General features: G+C 36.4%; 1 protein-coding gene across 3 annotated transcripts in view; it reads left to right on the plus strand.

The window, feature by feature from the left end:
• TIPARP (TCDD-inducible poly(ADP-ribose) polymerase) overlaps nucleotides 1-24,429 on the plus strand; it is a 32,268-nt gene that overhangs the window by 1,329 nt on the left and 6,510 nt on the right. For 2 of the 3 annotated variants that reach the window (XM_011959014.1, XM_011959015.1), the window contains exons 2-4: nucleotides 1,944-2,901; nucleotides 18,304-18,472; nucleotides 20,416-20,576. In XM_011959014.1, the coding sequence (XP_011814404.1) occupies nucleotides 1,985-2,901; nucleotides 18,304-18,472; nucleotides 20,416-20,576 (1,247 nt within the window). In that variant the 5' untranslated portion in view covers nucleotides 1,944-1,984. Of the gene's footprint in view, nucleotides 1-968; nucleotides 994-1,943; nucleotides 2,902-18,303; nucleotides 18,473-20,415; nucleotides 20,577-24,429 lie in introns of those variants that run through there. The other variant, XM_011959016.1, reaches the window with a different exon arrangement.

Below are 24,429 nucleotides of genomic sequence, written 5' to 3' on the forward strand. Positions count from 1 at the left end.
TCGGCGCCGGGGTGTCGCGCGGCGGCAGGCGGGCAGGCTTTGGAGCGGCGGTTTCTTCGGAAAGTGCATTCGGCCGGGAGTGATGGAGAACCCCGGCGTCACGAAGTGAGGGGTGTCGCGGGGTGTCGCGATGTGTCGCGGGGTGTCGCCGTCTGTCGCCTGCCGCTGGAGACCGAAGGATGTGTCCTTCGCATCTTTATTTTCCTGTTATGAAAACTAATTGAGGAACTAGGTTCTAGTGGCTTTCCCCCTCCAGCCACTCCTCCAGTTCTCTGCTTCTTCCTCCCGGTTTTGTTTCCGAGTTTGATGAAGGGCAATAATAGGAAAAGTTGCGCCCACGCTTGCGTGTGTACGCGCAGACACACATATAAATAAAATCGATTTAGTGTCTCTTTTACCTTGATTGAGTTTGATAGGAGTGGTTAGAGTGTGTGCGCGTGGGGAAAGCGCAGTCCAGTTTGGTATGGTGGAGAGGGAATACCACAATCTGTGCCAATTGTGCCTTGAGGCAATAGCACCAAATGATGAATAATAACGCCTGGCTTGGCTGCTTTCCAGTTGATTTATGTCTCATGTCAGATCCCTTCTTCTTCGTGAAGCTTTCCCTAACAATGCCAGCTCACAGTGAACTCTCCTTTTTCTGCCTTTCCTTTTTGTATTTATCATGTACATTTAACACTTTGTTATAAACTGTGCTTTGTATTTTACTTTTCTGAATGTGATGGACTTCTTACACATAGATTTATGACTCTTTCCAATTAGATTTTTAATATTCACTTTTGATATGTGCTTTTCTTAACTAATTCAGCCGACAAAATATATGTGGAACACCAGCTGTGTGCATTGTGGTAGCTAGGCACTTTACTGGGCACCTAGGATGCATATTTGATTAAGTCATGGGACCTTGCGTCACAGATCTCTTTCAGTTTATTGGACAAGAGAGAAGAGGATTAATTGCTCATCACCATTCCTTTCTCACCTGGCACAATCTCGGTAAATGTTTTCAAATTTCAGTTTTTTTCAAGGGGTCTGATTCTTGGAAGAAAGGACTTTTTTTTGTCTCTTTCAGTAGTTGATTAGGAATCTGAAATTTGGTGTGTGTTTTATATTGTTGTTTTATTTTTCTATAATATGCCTTCATTTGCCCTTTAAAAATGTGTATATGTAACTTTTTTGAGGACGAGAACTAGGAGGCTTTTTCTGTGTTACCGAGTTGTGCTTGTCTTCTGACACTGTGCAGTGGTTGTTGCTGATGGGGCTTCGTTACTAAACACACCGTTATATTCTATCAGTAATGGTAATGTTTTTGGGGGTTGCAAAAGTAGACTCAACATTCTTGGGTAGTATATTAGAGCTTTCTGAATATAGAAGTGCTTAACAAACTCCTGGCTTTCTCCCATATAATATTTCAGTTGAGAGCCCCTGTTTCTTGTGTATATTCTTATACCCTTAAATTCACTCACTGTTTAAGTTTGAAGTTTATCTTTCATTTGATGAACTTTTAAACTTTTTGTCAACTCATGAGATAGGTGATACATCAACAACTATGAAGAGAACCGCAAAGCTGAGGGGAAGTGTGGTTTCCCTGCTGTCATCATCTAGACACAGTTATTTCTACCTCCCATTTCCCACCCCACTCTAGCCTTATAGTAAAAATTCATAACCTGGCAGAATTTCAAACTGTTGTGTATTCAGCCCACAAATGCATGCCAATGGCCTATTGAAAGACTCTTCTACTTTTACCTGCTGTGTGCTTTTGAATAGCCTTGGGTGCTTTGGAGCCTTAATTTCTCAATAAAATTTAACATTGGCCTGTAAAAACTAAATATAGTATAAGAGGAATGGTTTCAGGGAATTAGGACAAAAACAAAACATTTTAGTGAATGAATGAAATCCAGTTGCTGTCAGTTTGTAATTGATCATCTTCCTTCCTTTCCTCGTAGAATTTTTAGACTCTGAGGAGCAGTTGGAACTAATCCACATCATGGAAATGGAAACCACCGAACCTGAGCCAGACTGTGTAGTGCAGCCTCCCTCTCCTCCTGATAACTTTTCATGCCAAATGAGACTCTCTGAGAAGATCACTCCATTGAAGACTTGTTTTAAGAAAAAGGATCAGAAAAGATTGGGAACTGGAACCCTGAGGTCTTTGAGGCCAATATTAAACACTCTTCTAGAATCTGGCTCACTTGATGGGGTTTTTAGATCTAGGAATCAGAGTACAGATGAGAACAGCTTACATGAACCTATGATGAAGAAAGCCATGGAAATCAATTCATCATGCCCACCAGCAGAAAATAATATGTCTGTTCTGATACCTGACAGGACAAATGTTGGGGACCAGATACCAGAAGCCCATCCTTCCACTGAAGCTCCAGAACAAGTGGTTCCAATCCAAGATCACAGCTTTCCATCAGAAACCCTCAGTGGGACGGTGGCAGATTCTACAGCAGGTCACTTCCAGACTGATCTCTTGCACCCAGTTTCAAGTGATGTTCCTGCTAGTCCTGACTGCTTAGACAAAGTCATAGATTATGTTCCAGGCGTTTTCCAAGAAAACAGTTTTACAATCCAATACATTTTGGACACCAGTGATAAACTGAGTACTGAGCTCTTCCAGGACAAAAGTGAAGAGGCTTCCCTTGACCTCGTGTTTGAGCTGGTGAACCAATTGCAGTACCACACTCACCAAGAGAACGGAATTGAAATTTGCATGGACTTTCTGCAGGGCACTTGTATTTATGGCAGGGATTGTTTGAAGCACCACACCATCTTGCCATATCATTGGCAGATCAAAAGGACAACTACTCAAAAGTGGCAGAGTGTATTCAATGATTCTCAGGAGCACTTGGAAAGATTTTACTGTAACCCAGAAAATGATAGAATGAGAATGAAGTATGGGTATGTATTTATAACAATTTGTAGAACTGTTGTTAAATGCTATTGAGAAGGTAAAGAAGCCTAAAAGCTTAGTAGGGTGGTTTCTTTCAGTAGTAACAGGTTTTTTTTTTTTTCCATGATTATTCTTTTGACTATGCTATCCTGATTTTTCATGGTGGGTGAATGCAGGCTATTAACTCAACCAGACAATGAAGGTTTTATGATTTGAACAATTCATATGTCACTCAGTTCAACGTGCGTGTGACTGAGAAGTTGCACATACATTAAATATTGTGAATTAAATACTGTTTTAATCACCCAAGAAAAGCTGGCTTTTGAAAGAAAGTCTGGTGAATCTTACTATAACATAAATAATGAACACCTAATTTGTTTCATTTTAAAGCTCTGCACATTGAATAGCTGTTATTTTTAAAGAAGAATAGTATTGTCGAGAGATGTTTGTGGTCCTCTTCATTTCGAATGGTATAAACATCTTTTCTGTGAGTGAGTCAGAAGTTCCTCCCATACTTCTGGATCTTTTTATTAGTTTCCTTGGAGCTTTTCTCCATTAAGTTTATATTATAGATAAAATAAACTTTTCCACAATTTAGGATACTTTTTTTTGACTTGGAAGAGTCCTTTAACAATCAGTGAAGGGATGAATTTATGTTAAGGTATGTTTATTACTCAAACAATTATCCTTGAGTTTTGGTATGCAAGATGTGTGTATACATGTAACTCAGTTCTTTTAGTATGGATGTCTAAGCAGCATTCACTGGCAGGGAACTGGTATTTCTACCTCTGAATTCTTCTTTAAAATTTAAAATGAAGAAAATGATAGTTGCCTGATGTAAAGTTGCTTGTGCAAAAATGGCTATATAATAAGCATTAATCTTTGCATGTCTAAGTTATTTCTCCTGTAGCATAGAAGGAGCTAAAGTGTGTGGTGTTAATAGCTATTTGTGTATGACCAAGAGTAAGGATTAAAATTAAAAGGGAGAGAAGAGCACTTCTGTCCATGCTGCCTGATTGGGGAGGCCATGAGGGCAACCTAACAGCTTCATAGCTAATGAATGGCCTGGTATAGTACTGAGATGCATGACCTATATTGGGGTGGGGAGAGGGGACTGGAAATACACTGAATATACCATCCCAGAAGTCCAGGAGAAAACACTTCCTTAAGAGTCATCTTTGTTCACAGATATGTTGGTTTACACTACCCATGTATTTAGAGAGTCAGCAAATGGTGGCAGTAAACCATTTCCAAGTTGTCTGATTCTGATAGTTTTCATGTCAACCTTCTGAATTCTGACTGGTGCGAGAACTTGTTCATATTACAGAAACTTGGTCTTTTTTTTTTTTTTTTTTCCATTTATCTCGTTCCCCTTAAGTAATAGGTAAATGGTTGTCTTTTAATAATTTTAATATTTCAGTTATATAGTACAGAAATCCATGTGTCTTTTTAGCAACTTAATTATCATGAGACTTGAACTTTGCATTTTGTGTTTCAAAAGGGAAGTGTGGAACAAGAAGAGAAACAGTATAAAGCCCAAATTCAAAAGTATTACATAGAAGACTCTATGAGATAAAAGTAAGGTCATATCAAGGGTGTAGTTTTCCTGACTGTAGATGTATTATCTTGATAATATATTACATTCAAGATTCCACCTTGCTTCGGTAGTGAAAATTTTATAATACAGCTAAGTACTTTTAACTTACTTTTTTAAACCAGCATTGGAAGAGAAAAATGTTTTTCCATTTTATCTTAAAAATCTTTTTAATAAGGTATTTTCCAAAATCTCTGTTGCCTATGAGCTAGCAATTCTAATTGCTATGTCAAGGGTAATTAATTTTATATACTCTCAAAGCCACTCTAATCCTTCTATCTCCAGATTGCAAAACTCTGCAGAACAGTGGCTCCCACTTCACTCTCATGAAGCAAATTTCCAGTCTGCTGAGTATTTCAGCATCTTGGTACATTAAGTTTCTATCTGTTTGAATTGATCAGGAAGAAACTAGCAGGATTATTGGCCAACACATGACATTCTGTTACCATGAGAACAAGGCAAGACAATCATTTTGATCCTAGAAAATCCAGGAATTCTTAGGTCAGGAGCATATGGGTATTTTTTATCCTTTGGTAAGATTATTTTGCTTAAGAATAGACATAGATATAGGCCCATAAGCATGCATTATTGTATTATGAGGTAGTTGCAATGGGTGCTTGATTTCCAAATCATTTTTAATGAAGTAAACTAATGTTTATCTGACACTTGGGAGAAGAAAAGTATAAGTGAATTATTATAATTATCATTGCTCCTACTACATTGTTAGTGGTAATAAGTGGTCCTATCCTGGGAAAATAGCAAAAAGTGTTAACTGTTAAATTACTAGTAAAGTGAAGTTCTCTGAAGATTACAGGAAGAAATGTTGTAATATAGTAGATAGCTAAGTGTCAAAAATTAGGCTTTTGGGAAGTTGACCTGTGGTCATTGCAACCTGGTTTTCCTTGTATTCTAAAGCGATGTTGTGTTTCCTGGCAACAAGATGCAGATAACGGCATGTTGAGCCTTGCTGAGAGATTCACAAACAAGCTGAAGCAGCCCAGGTTCACATGGTTACCACATTATTTGGCTAAAGCTATTAATCTCTGTGGTCAGGCCTGTAAAGCTGGTCTATCTGTGCAGATTGCACATAACCAGGAAGTGTGTGTTCAGCTGTGTATATGTCCAAGTTGGAACCAGCAGTCTTTGGATTCAGAAATAATGAATAATGAATGGCAGTTGTTTATCCCACTGTTTTCAGTAGTTTATATGGTCTGGTAAATCATTATATTCTGTATCCATAACATCTTCATTGTGTGATACTTGGGGAAAGTTCATAGTTCTGGGTCTCTAGCAGAGACGAAAGTTCATAGTTTCAAACTGTACAGATAAAAATCTTTTTATTTAGCTTTGCAAATGTATTGGATTTAATACCTAAATCTAAATTAGATGTATAGTGTTCATTTTATTCTCAGGAATGAAATTGGAAAGGAAGTTGAACTAGATAAATTCACAGGACCTTTCCAACTTTTTAGTCAAGATGCTTAGATACTAAAAGCACATTAAGAAAGGATTTCAATAATACATGCTTATTTATTCCTTGTAATGAAATTATGATGTAATCCCACTTTGCTTTCTCATTCTGCTTTTGTACGTCTACAAACGTTCATTGCCAACATCAACTGCGTACTAGTGTGTATGAACTTCCCAGATATAGATGCTGAGGCTTCTTTTTTGCACACGAGATGAGCCTTGGAGAATTTCCAAATTCCAAATATACAGTTGAGAAACAACATTGAGTGTTGTGTTTTAGATTAAGAAAGCACAGTCTCGAATAGTGTAGGCACTCATCGTTAGTAGACGATGACATTGGATGGCAGAATTAAGCAGTTTTAAAAGAGCCTTGCACACTGTGGAGTACTGTTGTGGATAATTGAAATTATGGAGGTTGTGCAAATCTCTCTTTAGCAAACAAGATCACCACCAGTTTCATATTACATTCATTTTAAATTGAGCCAGAACAATTTTCTAGTTATTTCCACCTATCAAGAAGGGACACACTGCAAACCTTATTTTGGAGGCTACCTGCAGGTGCACGTATGACCAGTGATTATTTCTAATTCTGAATTTATTGAAAGAGAGTGGAGGTGAAGAGGAAGAGGAAAGTTGCAAACCCTGAATCCATTATTAATTTTTTTCAGAGGACAGGGTTCTTTTCTTTTGAGATTAATGCTCACTGATAAGGAGTTTTAGTTGCTTTAAGACTTAAGGCTAGAGTGTTGTCATAGTTTTAATTGCTGAGTGATTTTGATTGCTAATTGCCCTTAGAAGTCTATTTTTAAAATCTGTCCAAGGGACAGTACCATTAGATGACTTCACAGAAACTCTATATAAAAGAGAAATGTATATTAATGATCATAAAAAGCATATACTGTTATAATCCCTATATGACTTGCATAGTGAATTAGCTAAACTAGGGCAAGCTCCTAAAGTCTACTGGAGTAGTTAAATTAGCCAAGTTAGCTGTGGCGTGCACAGCTGTGATGATGTATGAATTAACTCATTATGTGTTATTGATAACACTGGAGAGAGGAGAACAGCTGAAACTTACTATGCCTTGTGACTTTTGGTAGTTCTTGAATATACACAGCTGGATGAGTTTAAATTTATTTTAAAAATTTCTGCCTAAGAGAAAGAGAGCTCCATAAGCAAGAACTGTGTTTGAAGTGACTTTCAAAATGTGTGTCTTGTGCTTTAGGATAAAGCAATCCAATGAATTATTTTTTGCACTTCTTTATGCTACTATTTACATATGAAATACAACTAATTGGCTTCTATCTATACTAATCCAGATAAGTTACTGGATCTGTGTAGAGCTGTCATGGGAATCAATAGCAATCATTTATTCCCTTTTTGGTTTTTCATCAGCAAGCAAATTAGACTTTTTGAAGCAGCTGCCACCTGGCTTCAGGTTGGGGTCATTCTTTTCCTGATGTATTTATGGTAATGAAAATGAACCTTGTCAAAAAGATTTATAACTTTTAAATCAGACAGTTGGAGGAAATAGCCTATGAGGTTATGTGGCATACCCTAAAAATAATTGCATGATACATTATGTATTTTATCATTGAGTTAAATCCAAAGCTCTTACTTTTTATTGTAAGTAAGAAAAAAAGGGAATACGAGTTGAATATCCCTTATCCAAAATTCTTGGGGACCAGAGTGTTTCAGATTTTGGATTTTGGAATATTTGCATAGTGCCCCGGTTAAGCATCTGAAATCCGAAATGCTCCAGTGAGCATTTGGGTATCATCTTGGTGCTCAGAAAGTTTTGGGTTTGAAGCATTTCCGATTTTCAGATTTGGGGTGTTCAATTTATAGTAGTAACTCCATTCAGCATTTAAAACTTCATTCTGCACATAATGGGCATGAAAAAAAAAATGCTACTTTTGACTGATAACTCTGTTACGTCCCTGTAAATCTACTTTGTATTATACTAGAATTATCCTATTATACTAGAATTTCTAGATCATAGATTTACGATCTACTATAAAGCAAAGATAAACTTCATAAGTTCTTCTGTGTATTACTAATCGTGGTCAGTGATCCTCAGTTTTATTCTGGGTTTAGGTGCTCTTCCTAAAGGGTAAAGCAGTATGTAGTCCATGCAAACCTTGACTACTCAAGGAATGCTACAGAAATACAGCTATTTGAAATTATGACTTTCTTCCCATGGTTTCTTTTATTTTTATTTATCATCTCCTGATTTGAGACCACCAGATTCTGCATCCTTTGTCTGATGGTGATGATTCTGGATTGCATTTAAATTAGGACCTTAAGTCCTCTTAACCCTGGCCAACAACCTTTAATAATTATCAGTCTCCAATTTGTGAGTTGCAGTTGTCTTTTTGTGGAAGGAAAACTTAGTACATGTGTATATCATTTTTTTGCAAAGGAAAAAACATTTCAAATTGCAAGATAATTATTTTGGCACAACTTGTATGGCTAGTTCAAATTGGACACTGTCAAAGTTTTGAAAGAAACTCACTTTGTAAAAGTAGTAGAGTTTCCCTTTTATAATAAGATTGGGGTCTTAAGGTAAAGTGAATTCGAAAGATTTTTTTATCTTTGAAAAAGACCACAGTGCTGAAGGTTAAGCCATTTTCTCTTTCATTCTGGGTTTGAAATAGGTGATAGCTTGAGATCTTGGTTTTACCTCTACTTTGCAACACCTTAAACATAAACTGTACAAGGAATAAAATGCTTCTGAAGTTCACCATTTCTGGGAGCAAACAAGCTACATTTTAGATGTGAAGGATTTTTTTTTTTTTTTTTTTTTTTAGACAGAGTTTCACCCTTGTTGCCCAGGCTGGAGTGCAGTTGCACCATCTCAGCTCCCGCAACCTCTGCCTCCTGGGTTCAAGTGATTCTCCTGCTTCAGCCATCCTGAGTAGCTGGGATTACAGGCATGTGTGTCCATGTCTGGCTAATTTTGTATTTTTAGTAGAGACGGGATTTCTCCATATTGGTCAGGCTGGTCTTGAACTCCCGACCTCAGATGATCTGCCTGCCTCGGCCTCCCAAAGTGCTGGGATTACAGGCGTGAGCCACCGCGCCCGGCTGATGTGAAGGAATTTCTTTAACAAAACTAAATAGGGCTTATTTTTATATTTATAGATTGTTTATGACAGTGCTTTCTAGGGACTGAAAATTATACCGTATACAGACTCACCCCAATTTAAAATTTCTTCCTTCAAACATTAAACCTAATCCACCCCAATCCCTGACACAGTAACTGAAAGCTTCAGATTTTTAATATAGATAATTCCTTGTTAATAGGGAATTTGAAATTACAAGTGATATGTTCTGAAATACATTTTTGAAAATTAAGGATTTTATGTACAATAAATTCTGTTTGTAAAGATTTATATTCAGTCTGTGAAGAGGACAGTATTGCAGACTTGAGCTAAATATAATCAATTCTATGATTAGGAACTCAAATTTTAGAAGTTGATGACATTAATAAACTTCTAATTGTCATTTGTGAAACTTCCAATTTTCCTTGCTGACTTAGCTAGTTACTGTTACTAAGGCAAGCATAGAAGAGAGTTAACTAAGCATTCCTATTTGTGTTTCCACACAACAAAATGTATCTGTCTCCTGGATCTTTGTCTGCTCTGTGCTGTTTACTTGTAATACCCACTTGACAAAGAACCTTTGCATGGTCATCACAATGAAAGGATAAGTTCTTACAAGAGTGAGAATGCTAGAGCAACTATTCCTTTCCACCTTCTACAGAAACCAGTGACTTTCGAGTATGTGTACCACAAAAAGTTGTGTAAGGAGTGTGTTGAGAATCTCCCATGACTAAGTTGTCTGAGGAAGAGTTCAGTAAATTTGTATTCTTTATGTAAATAGAAGTTCTCTGTTTTGATGCTATTGCCTCTGAGTATAAGGAAGGATTTGTGAATAATATGTTGAAACATAGTACTTCTTGTAATGATTAGAAAATATGTTTAGGCTACACTTACAAGAATTTCTCTTTATTACATTAGCTTTTTTTTTCTTTTTGAACTAATTTGGAGAATTCTTAAATTGTCCCACTTACATAGCCAAAGAGGTTGGATGATCATCTTTGGTCTAATTTTTCACCAGCACTTGAAAGGCAAGGGTGGGGATCAAAGGGTGAACTTTGCTTGCTGTAATGCATGTGCTTTCAGAATCTTGCATGCACCCTGTGATCTTCACAGTTCCTGCAGCTGATCAAGGTGTAGAGAGGGCAAACGGCACAAAATACTCTAAATAATTTCCTGCTGTGGTTGGTCTTTGGTTTCTGCTGTCACCTGGCTTAGCTCTTTCATTTCCAGGCATTTAGAGAGTAAAAATTAGCACAGGATAAACACTGGGTTTGCCTTCTAAGGTTTAATTACATCCTAATAAAAGAAAGACATCCCCAACAGAGTCAGGGCAAAGTATGTGAAACAGAAGGACCTTTGCTTGCTTGCTTTCTGACATTTGGATTATCCAAATGCTGGCAGACATCAGAAGCATTATGTAAAGTGTTTTACAAATTTGTTACTCAGAAATAATTTCGACTCTCTTAACCGATAAAATTGAATCTATCACAGAAACATGGCTTTGTAGAATCCAACTCCCTCAGAAAAAGTTACCAATTTAAGACTATGTTGAAAGGTTTTGTTATAGCTTATAAAACCTAGACAATAAAAAGACTCTCTGTCTTTTCTATAGGAAGTCTTTTTCTCCAGCAATTTGTTTAAAGAACTATCAGAGTGATGAATTCTCTATATATAGTTTGCTTGTATGCATTCAAGTCTCTAGTCTCCTGAAAGCTGTTTACTCATCTCTGGGTTATTAGCATGAAATACGTAGTAAGTCACCAATGAGTATATTTCTGATTCTTTCATTGATCAGTTAGTTCATCTGGACTAATTGGGGAAAAAGCCAAAGCTAAGTAATAGAAAATTCTGAATAAAAACCTTTTTATGGGAATCATTTGTAATTTAAAAGTCAAAGCAGAAATAAATTAAGCTAATAGTTTATATCTTACTAGGCATTATTAGAAAATATTTTTGTGATAACTATAACTAGTATTTATGTGTAAATGAGTGCTGAATTGAGGTATTTGAAAGCAACTTATTTTTAAGTAATTTTATCATTTACATATAGTATTATATTTATGTAGAAAAAAATTATAAACACATTTATTCCTTTTTAAGGGATGTCAAATTCTATATTTAAAAAATTGAATTAACCACTATTTGTGCCTTGAATACATGGGAGACATTTTTTATTGTTTACTTTGAGATTAGATGGAAACCTCAATTTTAAAAATATTTTTCTTAACAGAGGGGATATCTACTCTTCTTTGTAAAAATCAGTGATTGCATAATGTAAGGTAGTATAAGGCATGCTACCAATTTTTAAAAACTAACCTGTGCCTTCTATCCCAGCTGTTCTTACAGAAATTAAGTTTCACTTTCTCATCAGGCCATGGTTGTGAAGTATGTCTCACTTATAGTACCTTCTGTGATCTTAGGACATGTGACTGAACTTGAATAAAAGTTAAGGCTGTATGACATTTCTGGTACCTTCATGGTGCAAAATTTAATCCCACACTACCATAAATAGATGGCAATGAGATCTTCTGATCTTATAAGTGTAATTTTTATTTATGAATGATTTTAGACTTATCCACATTTTATTGGAAAGTCTTTTTGTGTTCTTTGCTTTGATCTGTAGTTTTGTAATAGAAAACAAACAACAAAATAAGCCAGCATAACAATATTTTAGTAGGTTCTTTTCCTTAAGTAGATATTATAATTTGCTTTTAGTGGTTGCGTTGGGGCCAGTGGACTTCATTGTGTGGTATTATTTATTAGGGGTTTAGCAAACATCTAGATGTATGCAAAGACCATGTCTTAGCATCAGTGTGTTTTGAGAATAAGCTGTGTTATGTTTGTTTAGTTCTCCGCATGCTTTTGGAGAATGTATAATTAAAACGATTAAAAACAGATTATCTTTTTTCATTTAGGAAACTTACCTGCCTCTCTTTCTTCTATCTCTTATCCTTTCTTTTTCATTTCACTGGGTTCACTTCTAGAATGACTTTTAAGACTACAGATGTCTAACAATTTATGAATCAGACATGAAATCAGACATGAGGTTTGGCACACAGATAAATGTGATTTCAGACAGCATCCTTCCCACTAACTTGCTCCCTTCTTGGAAGCAGGAATTTCCAAGATGTCTCAGGAGATACCAAGGGAGCAGCAACATAGAATTTTGCCTAATGATCACTTCCTCAAGAACTGATCCCGAGAAATACATTGTATCTTAAGGTGGGGAACACTTTTACCTACCCAAAAATCTTTTGAGGTATTTAGATAAATCCATGATCTGAGTTTTATGTTAATAGTTTTACAGTGTCATAGTGTGGTAATTAAGTGTAGAATTTTAAACTCTGAGGCTGGGTGCAGTGGCTCACACCTGTAATCTTAACATTTTGGAAGGCTGAGGCAGAAGGATTGCTTGAGACCAGCCCGGGCAACATGGCAAAACCCCGTCTCTACAGAAAAATACAGAAATTAGCCGAGTGTGGTGGAGCGTGCCTATAGTCACAGCTACTGGGGATGCTGAGGTGGGAGGGTAGTTTAAGCAAGGGAGTTCAAGGTGGCAGTGAGCCTAGATGGCACTATTGCACTCCAGCCTAGGTGAGAGAAGGAGACCCTGCCTCAAAAAAAAAAAAAAAAAAAAAAAGTGAAAGAAAAATTTAACCTCTGGTGAGTGTTAAAAGATACTGCTTTGGATGTAAGCATTTATGAATAAGTTTTATTGCCGCCCCCCACAACAGTCCTCTGCTAATTTGAGGCAGTGTTAGCAAAAATCTTAATTAGCGACAGAATAAATGACAGTTTGCTTCTAAAGAAGAAAATTACAAATACATAGTTATCTGAAGTTTAATAACTACACTGTTTTCACAAAATGTGTTGGTATTGTGTATGCCATGGCTTTGATTCTCATCACCTTGTAACATATTTGAAGGGATATAAGCTGCCAGATATTCCAGCATTGCTAAATGAGTCCTGGAAATATCAAAGCCAGGTATCAAAAGCCAGCTATATATTGTTCGCCTGTGAAATTCTTTAGCAGCAACAAACATATCCCATCTGTCATGCCTGTCTCAAGTCAGTAGCAGAACCTCAGTACTCTCCACATTGCATTTAATCTTTATCCTTGTATCATTATGACACTCCGTTTTGGGAGGTATTTTCACTTTACATCATAATAATAAAAGGGCACTACTAATTGTATATGGTGAGTCTAGCTGATTAAGGTACGTGTTAATTAGTTTGAGGTCACAGGCTTATCCTTGTAGAAACCAGTTAACTCTTACAGGTAGGAAGCCACGGTTCTGAAGTCTTACCGATCTGCTTAAAACTGTGCAGAGTAGGGTTCAGGAAACTTTGTATTTAATCAACCTATGCCAAAGTCTGAGTTCTATGTTTTATTTCTATCACCTTCCCACTTAAACCTGCTGTACGTCTTGTAATTTGTCTCATTAATAGCACCGTTATCCAACCACCCAGACCAGAAATATGGGACACATCCTACTCTCTTTTCACTCTCTTCTGCCCCACATGTAATTATCCTTCATGCAGTTAAATTCTAACTCTTAAATACTTCAAATCATTCCTACATTGCCTCCTTAGTCCTCTTTCATCATATGTCTCATGTGCAGTTCTAATAACTATAGATAACTGTTCATAGAATAATATTGATAAATATTCTAATATTTAGCAGATGAATGGTTTTCTCTATCCACTGCCAAAAATAAATAAGTAAATCATTCTTCTATACCACTACAGTTGGAGTGACCTTTGTAAAGGCAAGTCTGGACTTTGTTGAAAATTCACTGATGTTTCCTACTGCCCATAGAATCAAGACCTAACTTCTTAACACAGCAAACCAAGCTCTTCATTATCTGGCCCAAGCCAACTTATCCAGTCCAGTTTTATCCCTTATTTCTCATAGATACATATACTCTAACCTCCCACATGAACTGGGTGTGCCTCTTGCACACTATTCTTGTGTGCCTTGTTTGGTTAGCTTCTACACATGGAGTCACTCTGCATGTGGTGTCCTGCCTCCCATTGTTTGCCTGGTAGCTGGACCTTGCTCACATTTTATCCACTCTGGGACAACTCCCTTGACCACCTTTCTTGACACCTTTCCCAGCAGAGGTAGGCCATCTGCTTCTGACCACCTTTGTGCCACATTTCCCACTATGCCACAGGGTTTCCTTTCCCCACTCGATTGGTGCTCTGTGTCATTTTGCCTTTTTCATTTTTTTGTGACCAAAGCAGAGCCCAGTACCAAATTAATGTGTCTACTTTAAATTACTTTGCTTTTTTTTGGTCTCATTTTCTTCTTGGTTACAAACACTTTATAAATAGAGAAAGTGCCTAAAATGGTTACACTCTTTACTGAGCTCCCCAATGCATAAACCCAAGAGCTATTTATCTGAGAAAGAAGTTGTGTTCTTACTATTTTCTATTTCATTTAGCATCTTTTTCTTTTTTAGTTTTGGTTTGCATTCCAACTCTGTTTATTATTCATGTCATAGGTCCTCTTTACTTTCTCTTCAGGATCTTAAATACTAAGATATTAGTATACTTATTAAAGAAATGTGTGTGGTATACTTTCTGATTTAGTGTGGGTGTTGGTGCTCTGTGCATTGGTAATGTATGTCGGAAAATGTTGGCTTAATTGGTATGTGTAGATATTTGTTGAATAAGAGAAGAACCATTGTTACAAAGCATCTAAATTATGAGAATGGGCGTCCTTTTCAGCATTTTAAATTAGTGTTGTATATGGATTCTTATAGCGGGATGTGTGGTGGTGTGTTGGTGAGACATGCAAAAACAGAATTTTTAATATTTCAGTGGTTCAATTTCATTCTTTCCTCAATAGCAAAAATCAGCAGTCTGTTCACAAGGTTTTGTTTTTTTCTGGTTCATGATAGGGCTGTATCTTAGATAAAAGAATACTGATGGATTTAGCCATGTGATACAAATAGCAAGATACAAATCCTCCTGTAGAGTGGCTATCACTCATACTCTTTTTTGGCCATCCCTCAGAGATGCCTTTAGGCCAGACGGAGTTTTCATCCACAAGGATTATTGCACCTTGCTTTTACAAAGACACCCTCAATCTCTAGCACTGGCTCTCTTGCTCAGTTTCCAACATCCTGTAATTACTGCTTTGATTCTAACTTATCTGCTCAATACTTTAAATTCCTAACCTTATATCTTAAGGCTCTGACACCATGGACTTAAGCATCCTCGGTTCGTTGCCTGAAGTCTCTCACATCGCTTGTTTTACCCCCTTATAGGAATTTACAGGTTCCCATTTTCTCATCTCTCAGATACCCCTGTTTAGAAGGTCTCCTTTTCCAGCTACTTGTACCAATCCTGTCTCCACTTTTCTTTCAAGAAGCAAAGTGCTTGGAGACCTCTTTTTCCTTGTTCTTACACACAGCTCTTTACTTACCAGTGATATTTCCTGTATTTAAACTGCTCCTAAGATTCTTTTTCTTGCAGAAAGTTATCTTGGGTTGATAAAGTAAAACCTCTTAATTTTCCTGACGTTTATCCATTACTGGATGCCAATAACCACCTCCTCTTCCATATTGCTGCATGTTTATTCTTTGTCTCTTATTTCCTGAATGTACTTGCCACTGATGAATTTAGACAGGCAGATGTACTGCTTCTTTGGCTACATTTTGTTAGTTATTCCTCTCTTAACACTCCTGGAAGACAGGGACTATATCTGTTTAATTCTTTGTGTATTGCCCAGTAGAGCCCACCATCACGATTACCACATGTAGATGACTTGTAACTGCTTTCTGATAATAGGAAACAATAGTTGGGTAAGGAAGAATGTGGTGGCTGTTGAACATTTGGTGTCCATATTGCACATATTTATGCTGATGCAGATTATGGAGGAAAAAACCTCTTGGCTTTAGATTTTTAAAGCATTCCCTGTTTAAGGGAGAGCAGGTGGTAAAATTAATCTCACAATAAGATAATTTAATGTTTTTCAAATTTGTGATTTTGTCTCTGTCAAGTTTAGAAAAAGCATATTGAAAATCAAATAGAGCTATAACAGTACTTTGATACATCATTCCAAAGAACAGTTGATTGTAGTAAATTAGGATTTGTCGTAGAAACTTCATAATGCCCAAAGGACTGACATGCACGAGAATGTAGCAAAAGCTGCAGTTGTAGGTGTCTTTCTCATGCAAATCATTATCTATGAAGTCTCAGTAATACAGGCTTAAACAGAAATTGCTGGAGTGATGTCCAGAATAAAATCTGACACTAAACAGCAGAAAGCATTGGCTGTTTATATTATAATGCATGTTAACATAATGACTGCTGTTCTAAGAACTCCTTCAAGGAAATACTGAGGATTTGTGACTCATAATTGGGAACAGTTGCTGGGCGATAAGCTTAAAGCAGGAAAAATATGTTTAGAAACTTGAAACAGTCTTAACAGGGAGAAAGTTTTTTATCTCACTTCCCAATCATAACATCAGATTCTCCTGAAGTTAATGAAAATTGCTTAAGGCAACTTGATAGGACATTTAATTTAGGCATAGGAGTTCCAGTTTTCAGGACTTTGTTTTGTTTTGTTTTGTCTGTTTGTTTCACTTTTTAGGATTTCCCAGAAACACTTTTCTGTCTGAATTAAATATTCCTATTTACCATAAATCATTTTAAAACAGTGGCCAAATATTATTTTAAACTACATTATATTGTCTTATTTCATGCTTAATTAAAACTATATGTTGTTTTTGAGACCACATCCAACTAGTTAGTACTCTTACTAAGCAAGAAGTTTGGGGTTTATTGGCAAGATCTTTAGGAATTTTAAAGGAGTATAGTGCTTTTTATAAGTTCCATACTTTTTGGCATCATCGGTTGTATGATTGGGTGTTTTTTTCAGTGTAGAACCTGATTCATAAATTGTGAACATTCGGATGGAGAATGGCAAGTATTTGCATAATCAGTTTTTCAAATATTTGACTGCAGAATCTTTTGTGCACAGAATACCTGTTAATAGTTTTTGAAACAAGTATTCCAAGAGCAGATTTTGGAAAATGTGCTATCTAACAAAACCCATAGATCAAATTTTTTTTAGACAGAGTTTCACTCTTTTTGCCCAGGCTGGAGTGCAGTGGCGCAACCATAGATCAAATTTAATATCCTTTTCAAAATCCTAATTTACAGCAAGGAAATAAGTTAATTATTGGGAAAATCTGTCTCAGCAACTAGACTTCACATGTACCAGTCTTTCTGAATGCCACTAGATCTAGAGTATTTCTTGTGTTGTAGACATCCATTTAGAAATCTGTGGTAGACTATGCTACAATATCTATGCTGTTATCATATATTTAATTTTTTATATTTTCTTATAGTAACTTTCAGACATACACAAAAAAGAGAAAAGAAAGAAGAGTACAATGACCATTATGCCAGTTATTTGAAATAATGGTTCAAATGTTTCCAACTCTAATGAAGTTCCATAAAAGAGGAAACACAAATGTTTTTATTGGTCTACCTTTTATAAATTATTAAATGAGTCTGATTCATATAGTGGGACTTCCCCTCCAGCAGTGTGGAAACATTTGTAAAGTAATGATTCAGCAGCAGTAGACCAGATAATAAGATGACCAAAATATTCTCAAAGCTAAACCTCATAATAATCCAAACTATTTTTTTTCTTCATGTTTTGCCAACATTTTTCAGCCCACAGGATAAAAGATAATATTGATGTTGGGTGGATTAGTACTGGCTTTATCTGGATTCATTTTATTTTTCCCTTCTTTTGTTGTCTTTGATCAGGCAATACTGTGTATTCCTATATTGGCTCAAGTAAACGGATGGCCTCTGAAAAAAAGGTCAAGCTTCAAGAGAAATTTTCTTTTGTCTATATTTAGTTTCTACATAGCTTCATAGTAAAACTGACTCCCTGATTGGCTGAGGCCAGCCCACCGTAGAGTGGAGGGTGGGCTTATTTTGATTGGGTTAGGCCAGTGGTGCTGTGGGGTTAAATCAATCTTACTATAATTCCATGGCCTAGAAATTTTGGTCTTGATTAGAAAGGGCATGTAGGAAATGGATGTTGTGGAAACAACCAGCAATAAATATGCTTTTACTCCAGGTAAAGCAAGTTTAGAAAATTCTACCAACAGGCTATGCTATATATTTTTAATGTCCAATGAGATTTTTGGGTATTTTTGTTTTACAAATGTATTAACAGGTTTTGGGGGTTTTTTTGTTTGTTTGTTTTTTAGAGGACAAGAATTTTGGGCAGATTTGAATGCCATGAACGTGTATGAAACAACTGAATTTGACCAACTACGAAGGCTGTCCACACCACCCTCTAGCAATGTCAACTCTATTTACCACACCGTCTGGAAATTCTTCTGTAGGGACCACTTTGGATGGAGAGAGTATCCTGAGGTATTTACAGGTTCTTTGTTAACAAGTACATTTTTCAAATTTATTTATTTTTTCTTCCTCTATTCTTTTATTCTTTCTTTACAACAATAACTAGGCAGAACTATGCATATAATCAAACAGCTTATGAATATAAAATTGAGTCTCATTGATACAAGAAAACTTTTCTCTTTTTCTTAAAATTTATTTCTTTCCATTAATTTGAAATCCAAAGATAGTATACCACTATTATCAGATAAATAAAATGCTTTCCACGGAATCTTACATTATAGAGATGAAATACTTTGACCTGTTGCCACCTATGGAGTAATTTTCACGAAATGAGAATTGGTATAACTTTTGATTATATCTGGCTCCTGGGCTTATGGAGATTGGATCAAGTGTTACACATAGGATTTTAGAAGCCCAGTGGAAACAATCGCTCATGTCTCTGGAAGAAGTACTTGGAAATGTTTATTGAGCTATGGTCAGAGAAATCAGTTATTTACAATTTTCTCCTATGTACACTTGCATCCTTAGTCTGAGACAGTGATAATAGCCCTTCAGTCTCAAAGCAAGGTTTTAAAATGATGATGGTTTACTTTGCTTCTGAATGACAATTGTGAGTCGTTTAAACATCCTCAGATGGACTTTAGAGATTAATTTCACATTCCAAAGATCTGACATTTTCAATTTAAGTTCATTTCCAGCATTACAACAGGGGAGAACAACTTACCTACCTTACTTTTATTTTTAAAGACAATAGCAAAAGAAGAAAACCTAGTATGTTAATTATTGTAAAACACAATATTAAACTAAGTAAGCTTAAGTAATCACTAGTATCTGCCTTCCAGAGAGAATACAAGGCGGTTTAAAATGTACTCTCAGAATACGGCCGGGTGTGGTGGCTCACACCTGTAATCCCAGCACTTTGGGAGGCTGAGGTGGGTGGATCACGAGGTCAGGAAATTGAGACCATCCTGGCTAACACGGTGAAACCCCGTCTCCACTAAAAATACAGAAAATTAGCTGGGTGTGGTGGCTGGTGGCTATAGTCCCAGCTACTTGGGAGGCTGAGGCAGGAGAATGGCATGAACCTGGGAGGCAGGGATCGCAGTGAGCTGAGATCCAGCCACTGCACTCCAGCCTGGGCAACAGAGCGAGACTCCATCTCAAAAAAAAAAAAGTACTCTCAGAATACTTGGTAATCACTAGTTATCTACCTTCCAAATAGAATACAAGGCTGTTTAAAATGTACTCTCAGAATACTCAGACTGTTCCTGTGTTTTTCCTCTGAGAAGTTTTTTGGGTTTAGAACTTGAACTTTATATACCACCACCTTTTAAATTTTTATTTATTTATTTATTTATTTTTAGAGATAGGCTCTTGCTCTGTTGCCCAGTTGGAGTACAGTGGCACAATCATAGCTCACTATAATCTCAAACTCCTGCGCTCAAACAGTGCTCCTGCCTCAGCCTCCCAAATAGCTGGGACTACAGGTGCATGCCACCATACTCAACTAATTTTTATTTTTTTATTTTTTGTGGACACAGGATCTTGCCATGTTGCCCAGTCTGGTCTTGAATTCCTGACCTCAAACAGTCCTCCTTCCTCTGCCTCCCAAAGTGTTGGGAGTGGCTCACAGGCCTCTCGCAGGCGTGTGCCACTGGGACTGGCCAACATCACTATCTTTAGTTCCTGTTTTGAAAACTCCCTTAAGAAATACGAACGAAAACTCTCTATAATATTATTAAGGCTCAAAATAGGATAAAATAGTTCCCTGGGCCCTACATACTTGGAAGGAAAAAAAAAATCTTAGCATATAAAGGGAGTTAATTAGACTCACTGTACTTTATTGAAATTCCTGTGAGGTTAACTTTTGTCTTTGGTTAAATTTTCATTTTTAACCATGATTATTTATTAACTTTCCTTTTTTTTGTTGTTATCCTCTGTTTTCTCCTCCATAGTCTGTCATTCGATTGATTGAAGAAGCAAACTCTCGAGGTCTGAAAGAGGTTCGATTTATGATGTGGAATAACCACTACATCCTCCACAATTCATTCTTCAGGAGAGAAATAAAAAGGAGACCCCTCTTCCGCTCCTGTTTTATACTGCTTCCATATTTACAGTAAGTGTTGAGTATAAAGTCTCAATCTTTACTTTCATTTTATGTAAATGCACTCCTGAATACTAGAGAGAAAAAGTAAATTAACAGTCTACCTTGGTTAGTACCCCTAGAATGTGAAATTTCAAATTATTCTTTGGATTTTAATTCCTCAATAAATGGAGTGCAAATAAGCTACAATAAACCCAGTTACACTAAAAGAATGAGTATCTTACTGGAGTTTTTAGAGTTAACGTTTTTCCACAACTAAATATCATTGTGTCTGGAATGAGGCACAGAACTTGCATTCACCTCCTTCACGGAAGATTTTTTCCTTCCATGAAACTACTTTCAAGATGAGACCCTTCTGGGTTACAGGACAACTTAGCCAAACTTCCAGGTTAAGTGAGGAGAACCCTACAAGGTGATTTCTTGATTTCCTTTTACTTGAGTGAATTTGAATGGGAAAAATTCATCTTTTCAAATAATGTATACTCTCATTTGCTAGGTAAGCCACCTCTTCTTGTGATACTCACTAAAATTACTTGTCATACTGAGAATACAGCTTTCTTAATATAAGGTTAGGACTGAACCTACCCTTCTGAATTGTAGGTGAGCTTTTCTTCCATTTTTCCAAACGTCATTTCTTCCTTTCATCTTCAGACAACCCAGTGGCACATCTTTATAGATACCAAAAGGTGGGGCACATTACCATTTGCATGCCCACCTTTGAAAATTAGTATCTCTAGGGAAATCATTATCTACCCTAGTCAGATATACTATTTTTAGAGACTGATTTTGAAAATGATATAGGTTTACTTGGTTTTATGAACTTTAGAGGTCTAGCATAATGGTTGTTTTTTTGTGCTGATCTTTGAGGTAAAGAAACCATTTTTATATTCCTGCTGTTTTTATTCTAGCTCAAACTGTTTTCCCTAAGTTGTTATGACAGAATCTTAGTGATTCTAATCCTGTGATTGCAAGGGAAACAGTAAAAACAAAATACAAATAAAAATCCCTGAAATGATCAGTATCCAAAAGAAATTTGTAGTAAGACTTATTTTAGAAATATATATTGAATTGGGTAAGGTGTGTTCTTTCTTCTAAGTGCCAGTTTGAAAGATTTTACCTTGTAGGGTTTCTTAAAACATTAGAACTAGTAAAAATGCCATTTCTGTGATTTTACTAGCACAGCTGGAGATAGTGTCAGTGTCCAGTAGTTAAGAATATATTGTCCTCCTGGTGAGATAGTAGAACTCATTAGTGAGACCAGCAGCTTGGCATGCTGAGCCAATCAAGCAAGATACAACTTCTGTGTGAGGTTAAGAATGCAAGTTCTACATTGTTGGAAAGTTTTAGTGAATGGTGAAAATGCATCTGTTTTGATCTCAAGATAAGTAATTATGGAATATGCCCTCCTTTTTTATTTATTTTTTTTGAAACTTAGGCTTGTTTTGTAAAAGTATGAACTATAAAGATAAGCAGCAATACAATTAATGCCACAAATATACCTTCATTATACAGGCATATCTTGTTTTATGGTGCTTCGCTTTATTGTACTTCACAGATCATTGCGATTTTTACAAATCGAAGGTCTGTGGCAGCCCTAGGTCAAGCAAGTACGTTAGTGCTATATTTTCAACAGCTTGTGCTCATTTTGTGCCTCTGAATCACATTTCGGATATTCTTGGGCTATTTCAACTTTTCATTACTATTGTATCTGTTATGGTGATCTGACCAGTGACCTTTACGTTACAGTTGTTTTGGGGTGCCTAGAACAGCACCCACATAAGACAGCAAAGTGTTCAAGTGACAGGAAGAGTCATACATCTCTAACTTTAAGTCAAAAGCCAGAAATGATTAAGCTTAGCGGGGAAGGCATGTCGAAAGCTGAGATAAACCAAAAGCTAGGCCTCTTATGCCTTAACATTAGCCAAATTGTGAATACAAAGGAAAAGTTCTTGAAGGAAATGAAAAGTGCTACTCTAGTAAGCACACAAATTACAAGAAAGTAAAACAGCCTTCTTGCTAATATAGAGAAAGTTTTAGTGGTCTGGACAAAAGATCAAACCAGCCACAACATTCCCTTAAGCCAAAGCCTAATCCAGAGTAAGGCCTTAACTTTTTTCAGTTCTTTCAAGGCCGAGAGAGGTGAGGAAGCTGCAGAAGAAAAGTTTAAACCTAGCAGAGGTTGGTTCATGAGGTTTAAGAGCCCATCTCTGTAATATAAAAGTATAAGGTGAAGCAGGGAGTGTTGATGTAGAAGCTGTAGGAAGTTATCCAGAAATCTAGCTGATATCATTGATGACGGTGGCTAAACTAAACAAGAGATTTTCAATGTAGACAAAACAAACTTATATTAGAAGAAGATGCCATCTAGGACTTCATAGTTAGAGAGATGTCTATGCTTGGCTTTAAAGGACAGGCCTGACTCTCTTGTCAAGGGCTAATGCAGCTGGTGACTTTAAGTTGAAGCCTAGGGCCCTTAAGAATTATGCTAAATCTACTCTGCCTGTGTTCTATAAATGGAAAAACAAAGCCTGGATGACAGCACATCTGTTCATAACATGGTTTACTGAATATTTTAAGCCCACTATTGAGACCTGCTCAAGAAAAAAAGATTTCTTTCCAACTATTACTGCTCATTGACAATGTACCTGGTTACCCAAGAGCTCTAATGGTGATGTATGGGAGATTAGTGTTTTCATGCCTGCTATACAACATCCATTCTGCAGCCCACTTATCAAGGAGTCATTCTGACTTTCAAGACCTCCTATTTTAACAGTATATTTTGTAAGGCTATAGCTGCCATACGTAGTGATTCCTTTAATGGATCTGGGCAAAGTACATTGGAAAACTTTTGGGAAGGATTTACCATTTTAGATGCCATTAAGAACATTGCGATTCATGGGAGGGGGTCAACATACCAACATTAACAGAAATTTGGAAGAAGTTTATTTCAGCTCACCTGGATGATTTTGAAAGGTTCAAGACTTCAGTGGAGGAAGTCACTGCACATGTGGTGGCAATAACAAGAGAAGTAGAATTAGAAGTGTAGCCTGAATATGTGACTGAATTGCTACTATGTCGTGATAAAACTTAGATGCGTGAGGAGTTGCTTCTTTTGGATGAGCAAAGAAAGTGGTTTCTTGATATTGAATCTACCGGTGAAGATGCTGTAAAGATTTTTGAAATAATAAAGGGTTTAGAATATTACATCAACTTAGTTGATAAAGCAGCAACAAAGTGTGGGAGGATTTACCACAATTTTGAAGGAAGTTCTGTGGGTAAAATGCTTTCAAATGGTACTGCATGCAACAGAGAAATCTTTCATGAAATGAAGGGTCAATTGATGTGGCAAATTTCATTGTCTTGTTTTAATAAATTTCCACTGCCACCTCAACCTTCAGCAACCACCACCCTGATTAGTCAGGCCATCATCAAGGCAAGACCCTCCCACCAGTAAAATTACTACGACTCACCAAAGACTCAGATGATTGTTAAAATGAAGTATTTTAAAAGTAAGGTTAAATATTCTTTTTTTTAAAGAACTAATGCTGTATGTACTGAATAGACTATGATATAGTGTAAACATAACTTTTATATGCACTGGGATACTAAAAAATTGTGTTACTTTATTGCAATATTTGCTTTATTGCAGTGGTCTGGAATAGAACCCTCAATATCTACTAGGTAGTAATATATTCATAATATGGGCTTACAGGAGAACAAAAATAGTTACTCTTTATTTTCTTTTTTCTTTTAAAAATTTTCTATTTTAATCTTTCTGTCTAAAACTGATAATCAGATATAAAGTAAGAGATCAGCAAATCAAAGAAATATTAGGTAGATAAACTTCAATGAGAAAAGAGCAGAG

This window comes from Colobus angolensis, unplaced genomic scaffold (assembly GCF_000951035.1).
Source record: "Colobus angolensis palliatus isolate OR3802 unplaced genomic scaffold, Cang.pa_1.0 Scaffold48, whole genome shotgun sequence".
Classification (NCBI taxonomy): Eukaryota; Metazoa; Chordata; class Mammalia; order Primates; family Cercopithecidae; genus Colobus; species Colobus angolensis.